The sequence below is a fragment of the Lepidochelys kempii genome, chromosome 10 (genome assembly GCF_965140265.1).
Source record: "Lepidochelys kempii isolate rLepKem1 chromosome 10, rLepKem1.hap2, whole genome shotgun sequence".
Lineage (NCBI taxonomy): Eukaryota > Metazoa > Chordata > Testudines > Cheloniidae > Lepidochelys > Lepidochelys kempii.
Genome location: NC_133265.1, coordinates 51,841,280 through 51,863,078, shown reverse-complemented (window position 1 = coordinate 51,863,078; position 21,799 = coordinate 51,841,280). Strand labels below are relative to the sequence as shown.

At 41.0% G+C, this 21,799-nt stretch overlaps 2 protein-coding genes across 6 annotated transcripts in view; both read left to right on the top strand.

The window, feature by feature from the left end:
- The window catches only part of USP3 (ubiquitin specific peptidase 3), a 58,168-nt gene extending 54,845 nt beyond the window's left edge, over nucleotides 1-3,323 (top strand). For all 5 annotated transcript variants that reach the window (XM_073303575.1, XM_073303573.1, XM_073303571.1 and 2 more), the window contains one exon: nucleotides 865-3,323. In XM_073303575.1, coding sequence (XP_073159676.1) covers nucleotides 865-1,030 — 166 coding nt within the window. In that variant the 3' untranslated portion in view covers nucleotides 1,031-3,323. The remainder of the gene's footprint in view (nucleotides 1-864) is intronic.
- An 83-nt stretch (nucleotides 3,324-3,406) lies between these two features.
- On the top strand, nucleotides 3,407-12,839 carry FBXL22 (F-box and leucine rich repeat protein 22). The gene is made up of 2 exons (XM_073303576.1): nucleotides 3,407-8,148; nucleotides 11,370-12,839. The coding sequence occupies exons 1-2, from the start codon at nucleotides 7,814-7,816 to the stop codon at nucleotides 11,713-11,715; spliced, it is 681 nt and encodes a 226-aa protein (XP_073159677.1). The 5' UTR covers nucleotides 3,407-7,813; the 3' UTR covers nucleotides 11,716-12,839.
- Nucleotides 12,840-21,799: the final 8,960 nt, after the last annotated feature.

Genomic DNA, 21,799 nt, shown 5'->3' with positions numbered 1-21,799 from the left:
AATCAAACGGTATGACTTTCAAACGGAGTCTTCATTAGGACTACCACAGAACGCCCCTGGCAGCTGCTTCAGAGCTCAGAGAAAACAAAATGTAGTTGTAATGGACATCCAGTGTAAACTGGACATGACTGGAATGGAATTAGACAGGTGTGAACTATGATGATATATAAGATACAGCTGTTAGTCATGCAAGCGTGAGATGGCCTTGTCTTGAGGCAGCATGGGTAATGAAACTTGGCTGTTTTCTGGTTCTTAATTATATGTACAAGGATTCGAGACATGGGATCTGTATAAAAACTTCAGTTAGTTTCCAGCCTATGTTCATTGTGATGACACTTTCCCTGTGCGCTTGCTTTGAAATCATGTACCTCAAACAGGATTCTGCTAGAACTAGTTGTAAGGAATTCTGAATATAAAATTAAATGACAGAACATGGTAAAACTCAAATTTTATTTCTGTTTGTAGGCTGATGATTACTTTTATCTTAATACTGAACCTGATCTTACAGAGGCAAAACTTGCATTGAAGTTCACTGGGAGTTTTGCTTGCCTGACGGGGTTGGATTATGCTAACACTTTGATAGATACCTTTTTTGAAGTCCCAAAAAGGAACCAATTGTCTGCATGTGGTTGGTATCAAATCTTGATGCTACTAAAGATGCTATTGCATGGAATATCTTTCTTAAACACCTTTGGGCTTAAGCTAACAATTATGGAGGCTGTCCAGTTTCCCCCTCTCTAACCTGGGTGAAGCCTTGTGATAGAAGATAGTCAATTAGCGCTTGCCCTGTTATCCTGTTCAGTGGAGAATGAGGTGGTAAATTTCCTTTTGTTGATCCCACTTGGTGTGTCTCTTTGCTTTCAGTGTTGGCTCTGGACATTACACAGCCTATGCAACTCATGAAGGTCGCTGGTTCCATTTCAATGACAGTACTGTAACTCTGACCGACGAGGAGACCGTGGTAAAGGCAAAGGCCTACATCCTCTTCTATGTGGACCGGCAGGCCAAATATGGATCTGATAAACTTTAATACCTCCTTTTAATCCTCACTTATCAAGTCCATCGGACAAAACATTTCCAATTCTCCATAAATACTTGATCCAAGACTATTATTTTCATTGTGCACTTTCCAACTTCCTCGTGTGGGTTTTAGTTTTGTTGCGTCAAAGGTAGCAGTTGACTTATTGAACTTCGACACAAACTAACTTTTTTTTTTTTAGTTCTACCAGAAAACCTCAGCAGATATTTTGATTTGTTGCTTTAGCTGTGATAACTCAATTTTTATATATATAGTTTCATGAACTACTTAGCTATTTGATATTATTGTTTTCAGTTCTCACTTTCTAAAGGCACATTTACATCAGAGAAGTTTTTATATCCTCTTTATAAGCAAGAGAAATGTGTTCCTGATTATGAAGAGCAATAGAATTTCATGCTGCTCTCACAGCTGTTTTGTAGATAAGATTGAATCACTTGTAAATCAAGGAATTGCTTGCACATACTGTTTGCCCCAGTGCAAGAAACTTAACAGTGACCTCTGAATAATCACTCTTTGCCTGCAGAAGAGATGAGATATCATTAAGTAGACTGGGTAATTGCTGCTATCAGTGTGTATCAAGGCTGCTGTCTTTCAGGACTCCTTGTAAATAAATAGTTGATTCAGTTGTATTTGTACTGCAAATTCAAGTGTTTCTCATTTGTACTTTTTCCCCTACAAAAGAGACATTTAAATTATTACCCTAATCATATATGTGTCTTGGGATTTTAATTTACTTTTTTTAAACTGAAATGGAATTGCTAGGGTGATGTCTCAATTTTTAGCATTTATCCCAAAGTTTGATAGCAAGCACTTGCTTTTGAAGCTAGCAGGCTCCGTGGGATTGGGCCACTGTCCCTTTTTATATCCTAAAATGAGAGTTCAATGTGGGGGCTTCAGAGAGGAGAGGTTTTGTCTCAATATAACCCCCATTTGCCCACATCCCCTTCCAACTCCATTTAGGAGTGAAAGACAGGTTTGTTATGGGTTTGGAGATAGAACTACTTGCCATGCAAAGTCTACCTAATCCAGACTCAGGCTCAAAGTGGTAGGGAAGATGTATTCAAATCTATATGCAGCGATATTACAGCTCATGCAAATTGTGGAGCTAACACTGCACCTTGAGGTGAGCATATACCCTCACTAACTGCAGTATTTAATTAGTAGTTCAACATTTCTCATGGTCTCTTTCCCAAAAGAAGAGGCAAGATATTATTTCTGATGTTGAAATGTAAGCCATCTGTTTATATTAAGCCTCTTATCAGCGTAATGGAAGACGAATTCATTGTTAGCAGCTGGAATTTCAGCTGTTCTGGTACTGCTGAGAGAGAGGAGCCCAGTATAAATTGAATGACACTTAACTCAGCTTTCCCTCCTCCTCTGTTTGCCTACTGCCTTTCACCACACTCCCATCATCTCAAAAGCCTGTGGGAAGGCTGGAGCTCCCTGCCTGCCAAGTCAGCTATCCCACCAGACCTGTCTTACTAGTGATATAGGCCCATGAGTTTACAAACGGGTGTGTTTATATTTAACTGAGTAAAAACATCTGCCTTCCCCGGTTGCATCTCCTTGAAGGGCCACATTAGTCAGCAGGTAGATGTAGTATGCATTTCAGTATTAGTTGACTAAGCACTGTGCTCCTGACAATTGCAAAAAAGTTTTAATTACCTGTTTGGTCCTTCTCAGATGGCTTTTACCACTGTCATTTAAAAAGAAATTGGCTTTGTATAAAACTGCAGAAATGTTCAATATTGCTAAACTGTGTATGAAAATATGTAAACTATACACTTACCTAAACCTAGTAGTGACTATCACTTGATATGTTAAGTGGCAGATATACCAGGATGTCTTTATTTTGTTGTTGAACAATAAATAATTATTCAATGCTTCAAACTGTAGCCATCAGCTTGTTAACTACTGTTTTTAGACCTTATCTTCTGATCAGAACCAGCAGCTGTTACCACATTTAAACAAAATAAAAAGGTAATTGGCAGAATTCATTAACTGATGGCAATTCTGGGGCTTAAACCTTGGACCACTGGCACCTGAGCCAGTGCTGTATGTTACTTAGATTGCTCTAGAATTTGTTTGTTTAATATATGTGTTGAGAATAACAATCATGTAATGATCTGGACAATTTGTTTAACTCTCAGTGAATTTAGTGCATATTGTTCAGCCACTCAGTGATGTAAATGTGCCTTTCTGTATTTTTAGGAACTTAAGTTCGTAAACTTCATCAACATTATTCCCTTCATTTTAAAGGCATTTGTTTCTCATAAGTCATCAACTTTGTCTCTTACACTTTTTTCCTCTCAATACAATTTCTCATGCATCGTAAGTGAATTGTCTTAGCCAATGGCATATGTCTTATTCTGTTTAGGACATGGCCCTCAGAACACCATGTAGTTGTCATAGTTCTTGAAGCAGTTTCTGGTACAACTTAGCCATGTGTCTATGGGACAAGTACACTGTAAATCCTTTCCTAATGTAGCTTACTCCCACTGCAAACACAGATGGACAGTATAAACAATTTGTTGTGGCAACACAAGTATTTCTCTTCCTGGTGGAGAATTTTCCTTATCCACTGTATTCTAGTCAGTGTCAAAAAAAACAAAAAAAACAAAAAAAAACCCAAGCAACTGAACCAGTAACCTATACTGTACCTGGCTTAGATAAATATAGGATATACATGTAAGGTTAAAAATTTAATACTACTTTCTTTGAGCAGATTGGGGGAAAATGTCATTTTGAGCCCAATCTGTTTCTTTTCTATTAGTCACTGCTGATCTGATTTGCCTTCTGCAAGCCAATGTTTTTTGCAGTTCAAAAACTTGGCCAGTATTCTACACCAAAAGAAAACGGTTGTCCTTGGGGGGTGTTCATTGTTTAAAGTTGCATCTACAACTGGAAATGCAGTTTATGTAAAACTAGTGGAATTCACAGTTGGTCATGCCTGCTTCAGCAGATTGCATAGTCCCATATAGTAGGGTGCTTTTCCTAGTGATGTCATGTGAAGTGGGTTTAAAGCAGAAAGCCATTTGTAAGACTTGCTGAATGGAGAGAAAGCGTGACACTTGTGGTGTTCAAAAGTCTGCCTAATGCTGTGTCTGTCTTATGAATGAGGTAATCAGCACCTTGAAAACTCCATTGTGCTTTAGAATATCCTCTAGTACTGTAGTGCCATAGATGTAATTGTTTACCATTAAGTAAGTTTCAGTGAGGACCACTGACTGTGCTAAATCTTGTGTTAGAGCATTAATGGGGTGAATGCAAGTTACAACTCAAAATCATAAAATGTTTTTATAGAATGTACTATTAAAAGCTCTCTTTAGAATGTGAAAAACTTCCTATCCTGCCTCAGGTTCTCAGTGTGTGAGTAAAACTGCTTTTTAGAAGCCTGTGCAGGGGCAATAGAATCAGCATATTTTTCTTTACCTTCTGAAAAATAGACATATCTAAAGCAGTTTTAGAAAAATGCTTTTGTGATCAGCTATTTGGCCTCTGAATGACTTTGGATCTGGGCACATACATTTATACTGAAAGTAATGCACCACCCCTCCCCGCTATGAAACAGGAATTATATACAAATCTTTACAATAGAAGTTAGCAATTCTTTGTGAAGAGGTCGTTGACACACTCACGTTGCCCCTTCCTCGTCTTTAATGTACACACAACAAAAAGCCACTGCATGAGGCACAATAACTGTTTGAGGCCTGGCCTACGGTAAAAGTTAAATCACTCATGGATGTGAAAAATCCACACACCTCCATGCCAACTTAACCTGGGGTGGACTACTACAGCAGTTCACAGGTAGACAAGGCATAAGAACAGATTGAAATCCATAGTCTTGAAAGATCCTGTTTCTCATGATAGAGACAATTTCAAGGTGCCACTAGGGAAAGGAGTTTATGCATCTTCAGTATCATCACTCATGCTGGTAAACTAAGCTCAATTCAAGGTGTAACCTTATCCATGTCACTTAAATTCCATCTGTTTGCACAGGGTGGTTTAATAGGCACTAATATTTACTGATTGTACTCAAATCCCAGAAGTTAAGTTTAGCACAGCTGCCTTAGAGGAGTAAGTAATTTACAAAAGCTTAAGATTCAACTACCTAGCCAAAATTGCCATCTTTAGTATCTAACGCCACAATATATTTATTGTAGCGTTTAACTTAGTCCTTTTCTCTGGCTATGCCACTGAAAACAGTCTTACCAGCTACCTCAGGGGTGTCCAACCTGCCTTTCAGAGCCACATAGGCTCTCAAAAGTTAATAGGCGGCTCATTGTAAAGGCACCAACTCCAGGGCACTGGCTGCTCAACCCCAGACACAGCTGATCAGGAGGGGCAGGGCAGGAGAACTGATGTGGCTCTTTTTAGCAATGTACATTGATAACTTCTGGCTTTTTCTCAGGCTAGCCACCCCTGAACTACCTGTTTTTCAAATGTCACTTCTCTCCTGTGAGCACTGCAATAATTCAGGAGGACACTTGTGGAGACCAGTCTAACACTGGTCTGTAAAGAGGCTCAAAGTGCCTTCATTAACAAATCATTGCTGGAAAAAGAGGTAGCACTACAGAGCCTCCCCTTTACTGATTGTTCAGCATCTTCCTTTTCAAATCCAACCACAGATACTGTTTTCCTATAATCCTTGTGCGCAAGCCAACATGGGCTTGGAGCTGATGCCTGCTTAATTACCATCACTTTTAGCAATGGTGCACTAACAAGCTGACCATTTTTGTTGCTTTGCCCCCTTGCTGCAGCCCCCTCCACAAGCGGAGATGTGCAGACCTAAGCCTCTTCTGAGGGTAGAGCTGTTATTTTAATGCACCACTTTCTACCTTGCATCGACCCTTCCATGGGCTAATGCATGAACAATGTTACCATGCTTAGGCCTTTTCTCCATGGTTTCAGTAGCTAAGCATTCACTTAGTGCTTTTGGAACAAAAAGGCTTGATAACTAACATAATGGCCTCCAATTAGTTGTGGGCAAACTCCAAGGAGGCAGAAACCTTAATTAGGAGAAGTAATGCAAGGAAATCTCTGCTGCTGAGCAGGAAAACCTTTCCTGGTGCAAAATGAATGACACTGTATAAAGTCTCCTAAATGAAGTGGGAAGCAGCTCCAGTGCTGGATATCTTCAAAAGCCAACTAGCCCATGTACTTATAAATACACTGAAAGGAACAATCAGGCATTCAGAGAGACATGATATTCTAATGGATGAAAAAATCCTAAATTGTGTGTAATCACACTGAAAAGAGGTCAGGGTGGAGGAACAGAGGGAATCAAAGACATTTTGTGCTGTACAAGTGAAAAAGATTTGTTTAAAAACCAAAGACAAAAAGCATAAAAATAGCAAGGAGGTATTATTCCATTAATGAGATGGAAAAAAATCAAGACACTAGGTTCAGTAACTCAAGCAAAAATTGCTACAGTGTCTTTGGCAAGGGCTTAGTAAAGCTTTCACGGTTACATAGAAGGTAAGACTATTTTTAATTTACTTAACATGGCTAAACCACAAATTCTGTATCATAAAATGCAATGACTCAGCAGGAAAGTGGCTAACTCACCATCTTGAGAATGGCCAGCAGGACAGGAACGAACCTGAGAGAGAACTTCATACAGGGCCACAGGGAACAGCAGACGTTTTCTCTTAGATTAGGGATACTTCATGTGGACTCCCTCTCTAAAAGCCCAATTTTGAGAACTGCTGTTCTAACCTTCTTGCTGTGATACGAGATACTAAATGCCATTGCTTGTTATAATTGAAGTGGCAGCAAGCAGGGAATTACACTGATGCTAAGTTCAGGTAAATGGAAACCTTAAAACCCTTTGATGTATTTAAAGCTATCAGTGTGCCCGTTTGGCTCACAGATTCACACTAAATACACATTTCCAATCACTTAAGCTTTGCTGAAGTGTTTTACTGAGGGTATGTCTTCACTAGCCACCGGATCCCCAGGCAGCAATCAATCCAGCAGGGACTGATTTATAGCGTCTAGTCTAGACACAATAAATCGATCCCCAAGCGCTCTCCCCTCCACTCCTGTACTCTAGTGCCACGAGAGGCACAGGCAGAGAGAGTCGACGGGGGAGCGGCAGCAGTCGACTCACAGTAGCGAAGTCACCACGGTAAGTCCATCTAAGTATGTAGACTTCAGCTATGTTATTCACATAGCTGAAGTTGTGTAACTTAAATCGACACCCCTCTCCCCCAATGTAGACCAGGGCTATATGCTTATTGGATAACATCTATTTCAATGTATTTTTTAATACACGACTTGATCCTTGGGCCTGTTAGGATACAAGCATGGCACCTAGAATAACAAGGCTAAAACAATAGCATTGAGAATATCATAGTTTTCACCCAAAGCAGAGGCCTGTACAGCTTTTCCTTTGCAGCTGTGGCTACTAAGCGTTCATCTCAACTGCCTCAAGCCCTTTGCTAAACATCAGGATGGACTAAAAGGAAAATAATTCCTTTTAAGGAAACATTTGATTTTACTCAATTGCTTCTTTTCTGCTTGGCCATTCCATTCCCCTGGACAAGAAATGGAACAACAGCCTGCTGCACGTGGGACTCTGAGCTGCTGCTTCTTTTTTTTTTTAAACTCCTGCACCAGTTGTTGGCCAAAAATAAACACCATTCCACAACCATATATGTTCAACAGCCCAGTGGTGATTCTGAGGCCGGTCAGGTCCCTTCAGTATTGCTGTTAGTCCACTCTGCCAGAATATACTGTCCTCTTTCCTAAGAGCACGACTCTGCACAGGCTATGCATATAACCCAGCTTAACCGGGAGTGCCTTTTGCACCTATTTTCTTTCCTGGACAAAAACAGTAGAAAGAGTTTAGCTCAGACATGTCAGAAATTACTAGAAGTGTTTCAGGATCCTTTTCTGTGGCCTGTGCTGAATTTCTATTCTCCTGTGGAACTAAAGAAGGATAATTTTCTCTTGGGACCGACTTTAAGGTACCTGTCCATCTGCTGGCATTCAAGCAGAGTCAAGGTGTGTAACATTGAGGACTGGATGAAAAATACATTCCAGAAAGACATCTGTCGCAAGCATGAAAATACGGTCAATGATTTTTTAATACAAGTTTGCAACAGGTATGTTCTTGGAGTGTGAAATTTTACATCTAATGTAAAGCTTAAGCTCATTAAATTGAAAGCATTGAAGCTTTTAACTGTTTACACATCCTTTCTGGAACAGGACACTAAATACCCAAACATTTTGGCTTTGGAGCACCATTTATTTAGTTTTAGCACCACATAAGAAATTGGTTTTAGTGAAAATGTAGTGCATTTTTCTGTTGAATTTTATTGGGCTTCCCTCAGCCCTTACTCGCTTGACAAATGCATGTGATATTCCCAGGGTATTAGTGACAATGCATGCTAAAAAAAATGTGGCTAACAAACTATTTAATAGCACCATTCTGTGCAAGACAAAAATATCCTCAGAAATGGAGCAAGAGATTTAATCCCTAAGAGAGGGAGATGCTTTTTTATGCATAAAACTGGCATCTCCCTAAACATGTTGGTAAACTCAAATTCCACTTTTCCTCACAAGTGCCAGGCAGACTCATGTGAAGGTAGAATGGATCTAAGGTTTACATCATTTTATTCTGTGTTAGAACAGCCTAACTCTCTTTCTCTGTAAATTGTTAATGCTCTTGTTATCTATGCTGAGGTTTAATGATTATAAATATATTTCTGAGCTTTATGTAAACTACTTTGGGGTCATACAGCCAAGGGGATAGCACAGTGAGGAAAAGCAGATCTCAGTGCAAGCCAGCTGTGCTAGCTAAAGTAAATGACAAAGACAAAAGCTGACACCAGTCCAAATAGCAAGGATGCAGAGGCACAGCCATTTCTTCACACAATTTAGCAACAGAAAATTGCTGCTCTTAGATTAGATCTGGAATTAAAAACTGAGATTTCCACCACCTGCACCCTGAACTGTGGGTTTATGATGCAGAGCCTGCAGTTCTAGGCGTCCGATGGGACAAGAAAGAATGCGAGAGCTAGAAATACTTTTATATTTGTGGCCTTTTAGCTTGCACTAGCTCTGAATTTGTATGGTATGTAAACACCTGTAGGCCAGCTGCAAAAGATGATCAGAGCCATAGGGAATCAAATGGATGAAGGTACAGGCTCAGATTACGGAGAGAAAAAAAAAAAAGGTAGAGGCAGGCAGAGTTGGAAAAGGCGGCTCTCTTCAAGCCATGTGTATCTAAGGCTGCACTGGTTTCACAAAAGTGACTGTGACAGAACCAGTTTTAAAGAAAAGTTTCCAGTTAATTTAGTTTTATTTAACAAAATGATTGTTGAGAATGGGAGCGGGAAACGGTGCGGGTGTGAATTCTTCATTTCCAGAGATTCCAACAGCATCCACGCTGGCTGCAGAATTGCATATCACATTCTAAGCTTTTATTTTGTTGTATATATAAAATGTTTCTAGCCAAAGCCATGCTATCCCTAAAACAATAGCTTTCAACCACCAGATTAATCTCAACGAGTTAACTCTGAAACCTAACAATGACAGCATGTACAACCATTAACTATTTCAATGCTGATTATTTTAGATTCCCTAGCTGCCAAAACTACAAACTTGTTCCCTCTTCCTGCTGCTCATAACTTCTATAATGCAGTTATGTTAATACAAAGATCTCAGGCACACGGAACATGGAAAATGGGGACAGTGTAAAATACATTAAATTGACATGTTCAGTCTTAACTCTGCATTTCCTGTCTCTCAGGTATTTTACCTCCAATGACAAGTAATCTGTATTCAAACCAATCAGAGGTGTCTGCATCCTTGACTTCCTCAGTAAAGTTTTTTGGGGCAGGAACTGAACTGCATGCAGCCCTCATGCTTTCCTCCAGAGCACCTCTCCTGCTTCATTCTCATGGGCAGAAAACGAAGCAAAGTGAAATTCCCAAGAAACCTTCTCTTTGCTAACATGACCACACTTTGTTATCTCTCCACAACAGTGGAGCAGACAGGCATGGTGGGGGATACCTGGCATTAGCAAACATGCTCAAGATTAAAAACACAACAAGCTAAATTGATTTTGCCCTACAGTTAATGACCAGTTCCCCTTTTACTGAGCAATTGTTTGTGGCCTCTGAAATCCCTTCATAGTCTGAAGACATGAAGCTTTGTTTTGAAAGGCTCACTCAGCCTATTCTAGCTCTGGCAGACAAACTCCTGAATAAAGGTCTCACCAGTCACTAGACTATAAAGCAGCATTAAACATTTCTGTAGTCAGATTGCAGGCAAACAATCCTACAGCAGCTCTATCTCAAAGCCGATTTAGTTGAATAAATTAGATAGTAAAACCAGTGCTTTTAAAATTGCTTCCCCGAGGAAGCTGTCAGAAAGACAGTCACTTTGGATGGAAGGGTTGTATTCTGCAAAGAGGCCAGATATCCCACCAACTTCTGATCCTGAAGCTGCCAGTCCTGCCAGTTTTTACATACATTTAGCACAAGTCAGTCTCGAGCTAGTAGAAGGGAAACAGGAAAAAAGTGACACTGATTCTTTTGGTTAGCATTTGGCACAAGTGTCCTCATAAGATTCTGCATTTGCCTCTGGGCAGGGTTTAAATGAAGCTTAGGAGGAGAGTGGATTCCACACATCTATTTATTAGACCTTGATTTTTATCTGTTATGCAGTAGTTTAAAAGCAAAACTACTCTGTGCTTCCTTCCTCCCTTTGCAGGGTGTGTGTGTGTGTTAATATTTGCAGGTGGTTCAGTATTGTGGCAGGAGGGAAGAACCGATGTGTACATATTAAGTAAAAGCAAGCAGTTTTGATCAAATCCAATCAATAACTCAGTTAAGTTGGCCCCAATATCCTTATTTATCCCTGCTCCTTAATTCTGGGGGACGACCATTTCTCTCTCTGAGTTGCAGTCACAATACTTATCCCCCAGCACGCAGGATGGGCCAAGCAGGCTCCTTCACTCATGCTATATCAGACAACCAAAGTCCTTTCAGTGCAGGTATCCATTAAAATCTCTGGCCAGGACCTGATGCTGGAATTCCCTAATGTGCCAGGGCACTAGAAGCAGGGTTCAGATGTTGCTGTTGACCTGAATAGATGGGCTGAGGCAGAGAGAAGTCAAGTGACTTCTGTGAGGTCGCATAGCAAGTCAGTGGTAGAATCAGGATTTATAACCCAAATGTCTTGATTCCCAGACCATTGCTGGAAGAGCTTGCTTTGCATTTCTTTTCAGAACTTGATTTTGGGAATCGCTAAGTGGGAATTGCTTTTACAGATTATACACATTATTCTTCTGTCTCACGTACAATGACCATGTTTTCAGATGCCCAAACTTGCTGTCCCTGACCCTTTCTGGATGTGGCCACGTCACAGACGATTACCTGTTGTTGCTTCTCAAAAGCTGCCCAAACCTCAAGATACTCAAACTGGAAAACTGTGTGCGGATCACTGACCAGACTCTGGAAGCTGTGATCCTCTATGGGGGCTCTTTACAAACCCTCCATGTGGATTTCTGCCGGAACATAACTCAGGCTGGTCTGAAGACTGTCCAGGAAAAATGTCCTTCAATAATGCTGAAAGCAGAGAGAAGTGCAGACATGATTCCGGACAACAAACCCCGGGAAAAACTGATGCTTGAAAGAGCAATGAGAAAACTGGTACTGCACTAAGAAGGACCAATTGCAGAAATTCAATATATGTGAAGAGAGATTGACATTTTGAGGTTCCACCCAGTTTGCAATTAATTAAGCCCATCTATATGCATATTGGCTTTGTTTATAAAAAGAATATTTTATACATTTCACAAGTACTCCCATTTCACCCAGGCAAGGAGTTTACCTTGATCGTGATAGTCTGGCACCACTGGTCCTTCATACTGGAAAATTCCCTGTGCTGGCACAAAGGAGATGGTAAATCCTGACTAGCTGATAATGACCCTGCTGACAGTCTTCCTCATTGTGGTATATTTTGCTTGGCTAACATGTATGATGATGTATCCAAATCTCAGGGCCCAAGGGGATGGATAAACTTTTTATTCACAAGGAAATATGCCTATTCTGTCATAGAAGAATCATGAATTCTGAGTAGAATCTAGCCCCTCTCTGTCATATCTTCACCTTTTCTGCTAAGGCACATCTCACTCCTGACAAACGTCACTTACTATACTTAACATGTGATCTGTTAGTGTACTTTATTTAAACCCTAAGTTCTATGAAAGTGAGCGCAAACCAAGCTTTTAACATTTACATAATGTACACTGACAATTTATGCTTCAGTTTACGTTACTGTAAACAGTAATGTAAGTTTAAGGGTAACACAAGCTTGTTTACACAACTGTCCAAGCTGAGAAGGCACTGATTTACAAAAGTGCCCTTAAACTCTCTTTTCAAAAGCCTTCTACAGCAATGATATATTTGTCTAACTCGGAGGAGGATTTTATACACCCATGTGCAGTAATAGAACACGTGGAGGGCAGTGTGCACCAATCAGACTGGTACAATAACACATGCAGAGCACAGTACCACTGTATGTGGTTTTGCTACAACATATTGTAATATACTGAAAGATTACACTGAAATGGCCAGCACTATCTTTATCTCTTGTCCAAAACTGGCCTTAGACCAGAGGTTCTCCAAGTGTGGTCCACGAGCTCCATTCAGGTGGTCCGTGGATATTTCCCTCTAAGGTGTGTATCTGAGTGGCCGTACACAAGAGAATGAAGGGCCACCCACTGAATTAGTGGAGCCGCGCAGGCATGGCTCCACTAATTCGGTGCCTGGACCCTGGAGAAGATGCACACATAAGGTGGTGGTGGTCTCAGGGGGAATAAGGGGTAGGTGGGAGGGGGAAGTGGGGTGAGAAGAGGAGATGGGTGGAATTTGGGACGTGCAGGGCTGCAGTGGCCAGAGAAAGAGACAACTTTCCCCAGCTCCAGGGCTGTGGCTGCTGGGAAGAGACGGCCCTCCTTCCCAGCCTCAGCAGCTGCTGTGGCAGGGGAGAGACCCCCTCCTTTCCAGCCCCAGCAAGGGAGAGAGGGCACATCCATCTCATTAGAACGGTAAGACTACTGATATTAAAATACAAGTTGTGTGCTTTTATTTGTAGAACAAAAAAAACCTTAATTATTATTAAGGTTTTTTTTATATAGCACTTTTATCCAAAGTGCTTTACAATAGTTTAGCTAATGGTACAAACAACATTTGGAAAGATCATTAAGTGATCTGCCGAGACCCTCAGCAATTTTCAAGTGGTCCTTGAAAAAAAAGTTTGAGAACCACTGCCTTCGACAAAATACACTGTAATATAGGTCAGATTCTTAAACATCCGGGGCTTGTATCTTGCAAGGTTTCAAGACTTATGTCCACCTCTCTGTACATTTGGGTAAAGATAAGCTAACCTTAATCTTCCTGATGCTCAGTTTATTGCACAAGTCCAGCGTACAGCAGTTGCCATTAAAAGCCTTCAACTTTTGCCTTGGGTAACATTCCCTCAGAACTTGTAATTATAATTATACTTCATACTAAACATAACAAGGAACACGGCAATACTGGAGATAACTTATCTAAGGCTTTTGAAACTTCAAATTTGTCAAGAAATGTTATATTCCGAAAGAATTATATCAACACCACACACCAGTCGCAAATAATCCCACACCTGAACCTGTTTGCCTCAGATTTTCTCTCCCCACTCACCATAAGCCTCTTAAGAACTTTGTGCTTATGATAATGATGGATGGATAAAATTAATACCTCATCATTTATCTTTTTCTGTAAGACTAGACTTGGATCACAAGGAAGGAGGCTGGACTTCCCACTTGGAAACATAATCCAGTCAGTATGCTTTGAAGTGGGAAAAAATAGCTCTACTTTATCAGATAACTAACTAATCATTAGCATCTCCTGATTAAAGCCATCTACTGAGCATAGTAACTTTGTCCTTTTAAGTATAGGGTGGGTTAGAATGAAGAGCATTGTGTAGTCACAGAAGAGAAATCCTTAGAATAGCAAAGTCATCTTTTCCTCCTCTCCCCTCCCCAATCCTCCCAAATCCAGGTGTGAGTGATATCTTTCAAAGGCTCATGGTGCTACTACAGTATCCAAGACCCTCCTACCAAAAGCAGCGTCCATTTGCTTCACCTAGTGTCTAGCAAACGAGTGACAAGATGAGCAAGCTGCTGCCTTGCAGATTTTTTTGTAGGATACGAACAGCTTTTCTGCGCATCACACAGAATGTAGTCTTACTTGATCCTCCCGGTAAGATTTTTCTCTATTATTTACATTTATATTGCAGTACAGTTTAAAGGTTGGGCCCCACTATTCTAGGTGCTGAAGTAAATCATATTGCTTACAAATAGCTTTATGCTCCTATTTAATGATGTACTTTGGCCACTCTCTTGCTCTTGGGAGGGTCAGAACAAAGAGTCCTAGATGCCGGAGTTCTTGCCAGGTAGATCTTAACAGCTCTGGCAGGTTCTAATGTGTACCAAGGTTTTTCCTTGGGATATTGAATATGCTGCAGAATGATGCCAGACCTCTCCCCCAATAGCTGTAAAACGGTGCTAGTAAGTGTGAAAGCTTGGTGTGAAAGCTTGGCCAAGGTGCTAGTCCCCTGTTCCTGAAGGGGGAGTAAAACATCTTCATTGGCAACCGACAAGTCTGGTCTTGTCTCCTCAACTGTAGTGGTACAGGTCTGTCCAAGCTTCCCTAGCACAGCTCTGCCAATGAAGCTCAGGTCTCCTTTCAACATCCTGATTATCTCAAGACTGCAAAGATTAGTCCAGTAAACTGTATGGAGACAGTGATTTGTACAAATGAAAACCAGGATATCACCACAAACTAATTCAAAATCCACACTTATTCAAAGATGAGAAGCTAGCAGCCTATATTACATATATGTATACACACACGCCTGCCTTTCATTTCCATTTAATACAAAATGCATCTCAAAACACTAACAAACAATACAACCGCAAAAATTAGTCTGAATGTCATCAGTACACCAAACACCAAGTGAACAACTGGACCCCCCACCTAATGTATTATGAAATATATCTATTGTAAGACTTTCCTTTAAAAGCTTATGTCAAGTAGGAATGCCTGAGCTTTCTTCAAAAGTAAAGCAGATAGTAAAGTTTGCGGACGATACCAAGCTGGGAGGGGTTGCAAGTGCTTTGGAGGATAGAATTAGAATTCAAAATGATCTGGACAAACTGTTGAAATGGTCTGAAGTAAATAGGATGAAATTCAATGAGGACAAATGCAAAGTACTCCAATCAGGAAGGAACAATCAGTTGTGCACATTCAAAATGGGAAATGACTGCCTAGGAAGGAGTACCGTGGAAAGGGATCTGGGGGTCATAGTGGATCACAAGCTAAATATGAGTCAACAGTTGCAAAAAAAGCGAACATCATTCTGGGATGTATTAGCAGAAGTGCTGTAAACAAGAGAAAAGAGAGTTACCTTTTTCCATAACTGGTATTCTTCGAGATGTGTTGCTCATGTCCATTCAACTTAGGTGTGTGTGCTCGCCACATGCACCGGTGCTGGAAGTTTTTCCCACAGCAGTATCTGTAAGGGACTGCTCTGGTGCCCCCTGGAGTGGCGCGCACATGCCGCGGTTTATAGGGCACCACTGGCTCCACCCACTCTCAGTTCCTTCTAGCTGGAAACACCAACTGTGGGGAAGGAGGGCGGGTTGTGGCAAGGACATGAACAACACATCTCAAAGAACACCAGTTATGGAAAAAGGTAACTTCGAGTGCTTGCTCATGTCCATTCAACTTAGGTGACTCCAACGCAATATCCCTCGGAGGTGGGTAGGAGTTCATGGATGTGTAGACTGCAACACAGCTCTGCCAAACCCAGCGTCATCCCTGGCCTGCTGAGGGATGGCAAAGTGGGCCGTGTGCACCAAGGACCACATTACAGCTTGACAAATGTCCTGGATCGGGAAGTGTGCCAGGAAGGCTGCCGAAGATGCCTGTGCTCTGGTCGAGTGGGCTCTGACGATCAGCGGCGGAGGGACTCTTGCCAACTCTAGCAGGTCGGGCACTGCATACCGAAGCCATGGTGCTTGGCGCCGTGCTGGGGTGAGGGCCAACTCCATGAGGAGCGCTCTTAAACCAATATCTCACTCCTTTTTAGTTCTTGGCTTGAAGGACTTTCAGCGATCACAGGGCTTAAAGCCTGGGGACCAGGGCTTGCCCCATCCCAAGGCAAAGTCCTGTTCAGGACCTACAAAGTCTCTAACTATAGCTAACGGATTTACTAACACTAACAGAAAACTATATACACTATAATACAAGAATTAACTAGTTTGTACGAATGAGAAAGCAACAGCACTACTGAAGCAGCAACAACTCATGGCTTCTTTATATTTATAGAATATTTATACATATGCAGTGTGCATGTATGTATGTGTGTATCTCTGTATATTTAATTGTGATAATTACTCCATTGCCTCTCTCTCATGCTCCACTGTATAACTGGCAAATAATCAATCACAGAGACTAGCATTTCTTACATGGAATCAAGATACACCAAATAAAGTGATTGCCATTTTAAAAAAGTGAACATTTGCCAAAGGTTACCACGTGTTGATATCTAATATACCACAGCTTCCCCCTACATTCAGAACAGGATGTAACTGTGGTACCTCAAATACCACAATTTGTTAACCGTTGGAAAAAGTTGGCATTTCAATGGCAAAGCTCCTGATTGACACCTTTTATTCATCAGCATCTAGAAGGCACATTCAATTCAGAACTTGTTACCAAAAAGAACAGTTCACTTACTGTAGAGTTACTGGGATTCTTTGTCCATGTGGATCCCAATCCTGAGGTGTGTGCCCCAGGAGTGGGATCCACATAGACAAATCCTCAAAGAAAAACTTGTTTTTTTTTGTGCTATTGTTGATCCTTGTTTTTCTGGCTACACAGCGAGAACTCTTATTATTGCTCTAGGCATGGGAGAATAGAACACATACATTACTTTATCCCAGTTGCCCAGATAGTCTTGAAATTAAGATTTATTTCAATTCAAGTGTTTTCTTCTTTGCTTAGTGTTTGAATAGAATGAACCACATCATGTTATCTGAGTTCTCCTTGAAGCTGATTCTTATTGCAAGGAGGTTGCATGTTTTCCAAATCTATTTTCTAATGTAAGGTAGGTTTCACACAATCCCAGTAAAACCAGATTTTACGTACTGTATCAACAGGCTCATCTTTTCCACTGCAATGAATGTGCAACCAGCTGTGGAGAAAATGAAATGGTTCTTATTTGGAGATACAGAAAGCGGAATGGGGATTTCTACAGCTTTGAATATTAACTTATTTACTGCATTTATTTTTAGTTTTCCTTTAATTTAATTACATCTTGATCAACAAAATAGTATAAATGCAAGTTAAGGGAGGGGCAATGAAGAAGTAACACACAGCCCTAGAGAACCCTAGGAGCAGTGAGTTTTAATTCATGAGGAAGGTCTCATCAGTGTCAATGGCCATCAGGAGGACTCACCATGTAATAGAATCTCACAACAGACCAAGAAAAGAATTTCAAATACTACTGCATGTTGACAACTTAATGACATTGCAACAGTGTGACTCCATAATGTTTTCTTATTGCAATGGCCTCAAAAATTCGAATAGCACCCATCAACATCCAGCAACCTAAGCAACAAAACTGGGATGATCTGAGACAATAAAAGGACAGGCAGAAATCCTAAATTGATACTTATACAAGGCGATTGCTGGGCTGTACAAAATGGCTGCAGTGTGAAAGTTGAAAAGGCCAGACAATTCTCACCTTGAGCAGAAATATACAAAGCAAGCTTTAACTATACCTATAAACCAAAACAAAGTGTAAATTAGATGCTGTCTGACATTTGGTTAATGAACACCTTATGTAGCACACTGGCTCCTCATGTAGGGTTTCTAGAAAAAACACAGACACTAGAAATCTTTCTTACTCCGAATTTAACAATTTAAAAAAACAGCTTCAAAACTACACATATCCGCACATATGCTATTTATGCCAATAGTGACCATTTTCTTTTTCTCTTAACCTTTGCCCGTGGTCCAAACAATAAGGGGGGTTCTGAACAAATGCCTTCTTGATTTAGCTGTACTAAAAGTCTCAAGATTATCTTGTTTATTCTGGTTACCTATTTCTCTAAGTAAGCGCTATCATATTTTTTCCCTTCTATGTACGAACTTCTCCATGACAAAATAATTTTGGCCACAAGGTGGCCACAGAAAACAATAGTCACAGCAAGTTAGTTAGGAATAATCTATGCATTAGTTACATTTTACAAGAACTATTCTGCAGGGATAGAAGAACACACAAGGTTTGGGCAGGTGCAAAACCTTTGGAGTTCTTTCAAAATGTTCTTGATAATAAGCAAAACATTTCTCTCTCTGGTCTAGTATTTCAGCGCTAACTAACTTCCCAAGTACATATGGCAAGGGGCGTCTTCTGTGCTATTTCACGTGGCACACACGTTCCCAATGAAGTGCAGAATGAATAGCAGCACAAACTAACACTGCTGCACAAAAACTGACTCAAATGCCAGCAGTGAAAATGTCATTTAGCTTCCAAAACTCGCAGTTCTATTATGTAAGAGGGGTAAGCAATGTCCAGTTGATCCTTCAGATAGTCACTGTGATAATATAGTTTATCTGGAATTTGAACATGTGGCAACTAGACCACCTTGAACATTATAGTATCATGGATTTTCAGATTATAAAAGTCAGAGAAGGAGTCCACATACTTTAAAAAAACACTCAGAATGTACTGAAATATTGAACTGATTGGTTTAGCTCCTGTAGCATGAAGAAAATGTTTACTTACCAGTAGTGATGCTTTTTGTAGTTAACTTCATTACCCGTCAAAGGACTGAACTACACAGCGAGTCAAACGTCAGGGAATCTACTGCCCCCTTCTATCCTTCAGGAAAGAGATGGCATGAATAACAAATGACAAGCCCACTTCTAGCCCGTACCAGACTCCTGTGACAGACACACATTTCATCCACTACTATATAGTAGAAAGACCAAGTGGGTGAGCTAATATCTTGTACTGGAACAACTTCTGTTGGTGAAAGAGACAAGCTTTTGAGCTTAAACAGAGCTCTTCTTCAGTTCTGGGAAACTCTCTCAGAGTGTCACAACTAAATACAAGATGGAACAGATATTTTAGCACAAGTAGTTGCTCCCTCCCTCCCCACTTCCTTGCCTCCCTATAACTAAGGCTAAGATTTTGTCACGGTTATTTTTAGTAAAAGTCAGGGACAGGTCACAGGCAATATACAAAAATTCACAGAAGCCCATGCCCTGTCCCTGACTTTTACTAAAAATATCCAGGGTAGGGCAGAGCCGGGGAGACAGAGTGCTGCTGGGGCTTGCAGCTACTCCAGACCTGCTGCTGCTCCTGCAGCAGGGGCTGATTGCTGCTGCTCTAGCCCCAGGGGGGCTGATCCAACCCCAGCCACTGCTCAGCAGGCTGAGGACTGCTGCTCCAGCAGCCCTGGTGCTGACCGCTGGTCAGCTGTTCTGTTGGCCCCAGAGCTGACAGCTGCTCCAGCCCTGCCCCAGAAGAAATCATGGGTCTTGAAAAGTCACAGAATCTGTGACCTCCGTGACAGAATTGTAGCCTTACCTATGACTGAAGGGATGTTAACGGACCTCTTCACCTTGAACGGTCCTTGAAATGTGTTAACTATTTATGCTGAGTAAGTTTCCCAGATCTGAAGAAGAGCTCTGTATAAGCTCAAAAGCTAGTCTCTCTCACCAACAGAAGTTGGTCCAATACAAGATATTACCTCACCCATCTTGTCTAATATCCTGGGACTGACATGGCTACAGCAAGACTAGATACTATACAGCAGAGCCATTTATTCAGATTAATTTTCTCTCCCTTCCCAAACTACCCAGCACTGTTTTCACTTGCTCCAGACAATCAAGGGGTTCTATCCAAAAGGAAAAGACCAGCCTAACTCCTTTCTGCAGAGGACAGGCTGTTTATTGTCTCTTTGACAGGCCTGCCTACCTGTTTCAACAAGGCTGGCCAGTTATCTGATTACTCAGAGGTAATCCCAGAGCAATTCTTCCTAGGTGTGGTTGCCAATTGAAAAACAATGGAGGAGAAAAGAATACCAGAAACACCAAGTGAAAGACAGAACAACAGTCTTCCCCCCACCCCCCCAAATAAATAAAAGCACAAGGAAAATTAAAACCCCCAAAATTCAAGAAGCAACAACCTTGTAAATCAAGATGCTTACTGAAATGTCAGCTGAGATGTAAGGGAAAGGTTAGGCCTTAACAATTTGCAGGATAGATTAACAAGCAGCAGATAAAAATGAAAAATAATAAACATCCCAACAGTCCCGGCTTTCATGGTACTGTCCCACTTTGACCCACAAAACCCATGTCTGGGAAGAGGCTGGCTGGGCTTGGCTCCCCACTTCTGGTGCTACGACCTGACCTTCGGTGCACAGGATGGTAGTGCTGCTCAGGTTTGGCTCCTGCTGTCCCCTCCTCCCCCGCAGGGGGGTTGTTAGGCCAAATTTGAGTGAGTGGCATTGCAATATTAGCTGTGAGGTGTGTTAACATTCAAGTGACAGGTTTCAGAGTAACAGCCGTGTTAGTCTGTATTCGCAAAAAGAAAAGGAGTACTCGTGGCACCTTAGAGACTAACCAATTTATTTGAGCATAAGCTTTCGTGAGCTACAGCTCACTTCATCGGATGCATACTGTGGAAAATACAGAAGATGTTTAAATTGGTTAGTTTCTAAGGTGCCACAAGTACTCCTTTTCTTTTTGCGAACATTCAAGTGGTTTCTTTCATGGGCCCAGTCTTGTCTCACTCAGATATCTGAGGGACAGAATGAAAACCAGCTCATGAGTTTAAAGGAATGCACAAGCAATGTGATTATAAAAATAATAGGTGATGAAAAAATGTCCAAGTCAAAACTCTGGTAAAGAGTTTAAGTGTATCTGAAATAACGTGTTATGGTGGAGCAGTGAAGGTGAAAGGACTATTAAACAACCGTCTCAGAAATAACACAGTTCACTTCAATCACCATACTTTGCCCTCAGTTACCTTCCCCAAATATCACCACTGCAGATGAACCAAACAGTGAAACATCCCATAAAAATTATCTTCTTGTTTCTGCTATACAGTAGAACCTCAGAGTTACGAACACCTTGGGAATGGAGGTTGTTCGTAACTCTGAACAAAAGGTTATGGTTGTTCTTTCAAAAGTTTACAACTGAACATTGACTTAATACAGCTTGGAAACTTTACTATGCAGAAGAAAAATGTTGCTCCCCTCCCCCCCCTTTTTATTTTTTTAGTAGTTTACATTTAACACAGTACTGGACTGGACTTGCTTTTGGGGGTAGGGGATGTCTCTCTTGCTGCCCGTGTACTTCCGGTTCCAAATGAGGTGTGGGGTTAACTGGTCAGTTTGTATCTCTGGTGTTCTACCGTAGTTCTAGTTTCTGATCTCTTGTGTCTGAGTGAAAAAGACTAGCAAGATAGCAACTTTAGTCCCTTGGAACAATTTTGTGGTGCTGAGATTCAGTGGGAATTCTCTACTTTTAAAACCTTTCTTCAATCACAACATAAAGAAGACAATATTTTCTACAGAACATTACTATTCCATCAAATATGCACATTACCGCATACAATCCAAATACTGCTGATGTAATCCAATTGTTACTGTAACAAGACAAGCCCAGAAATATGTAATTTACT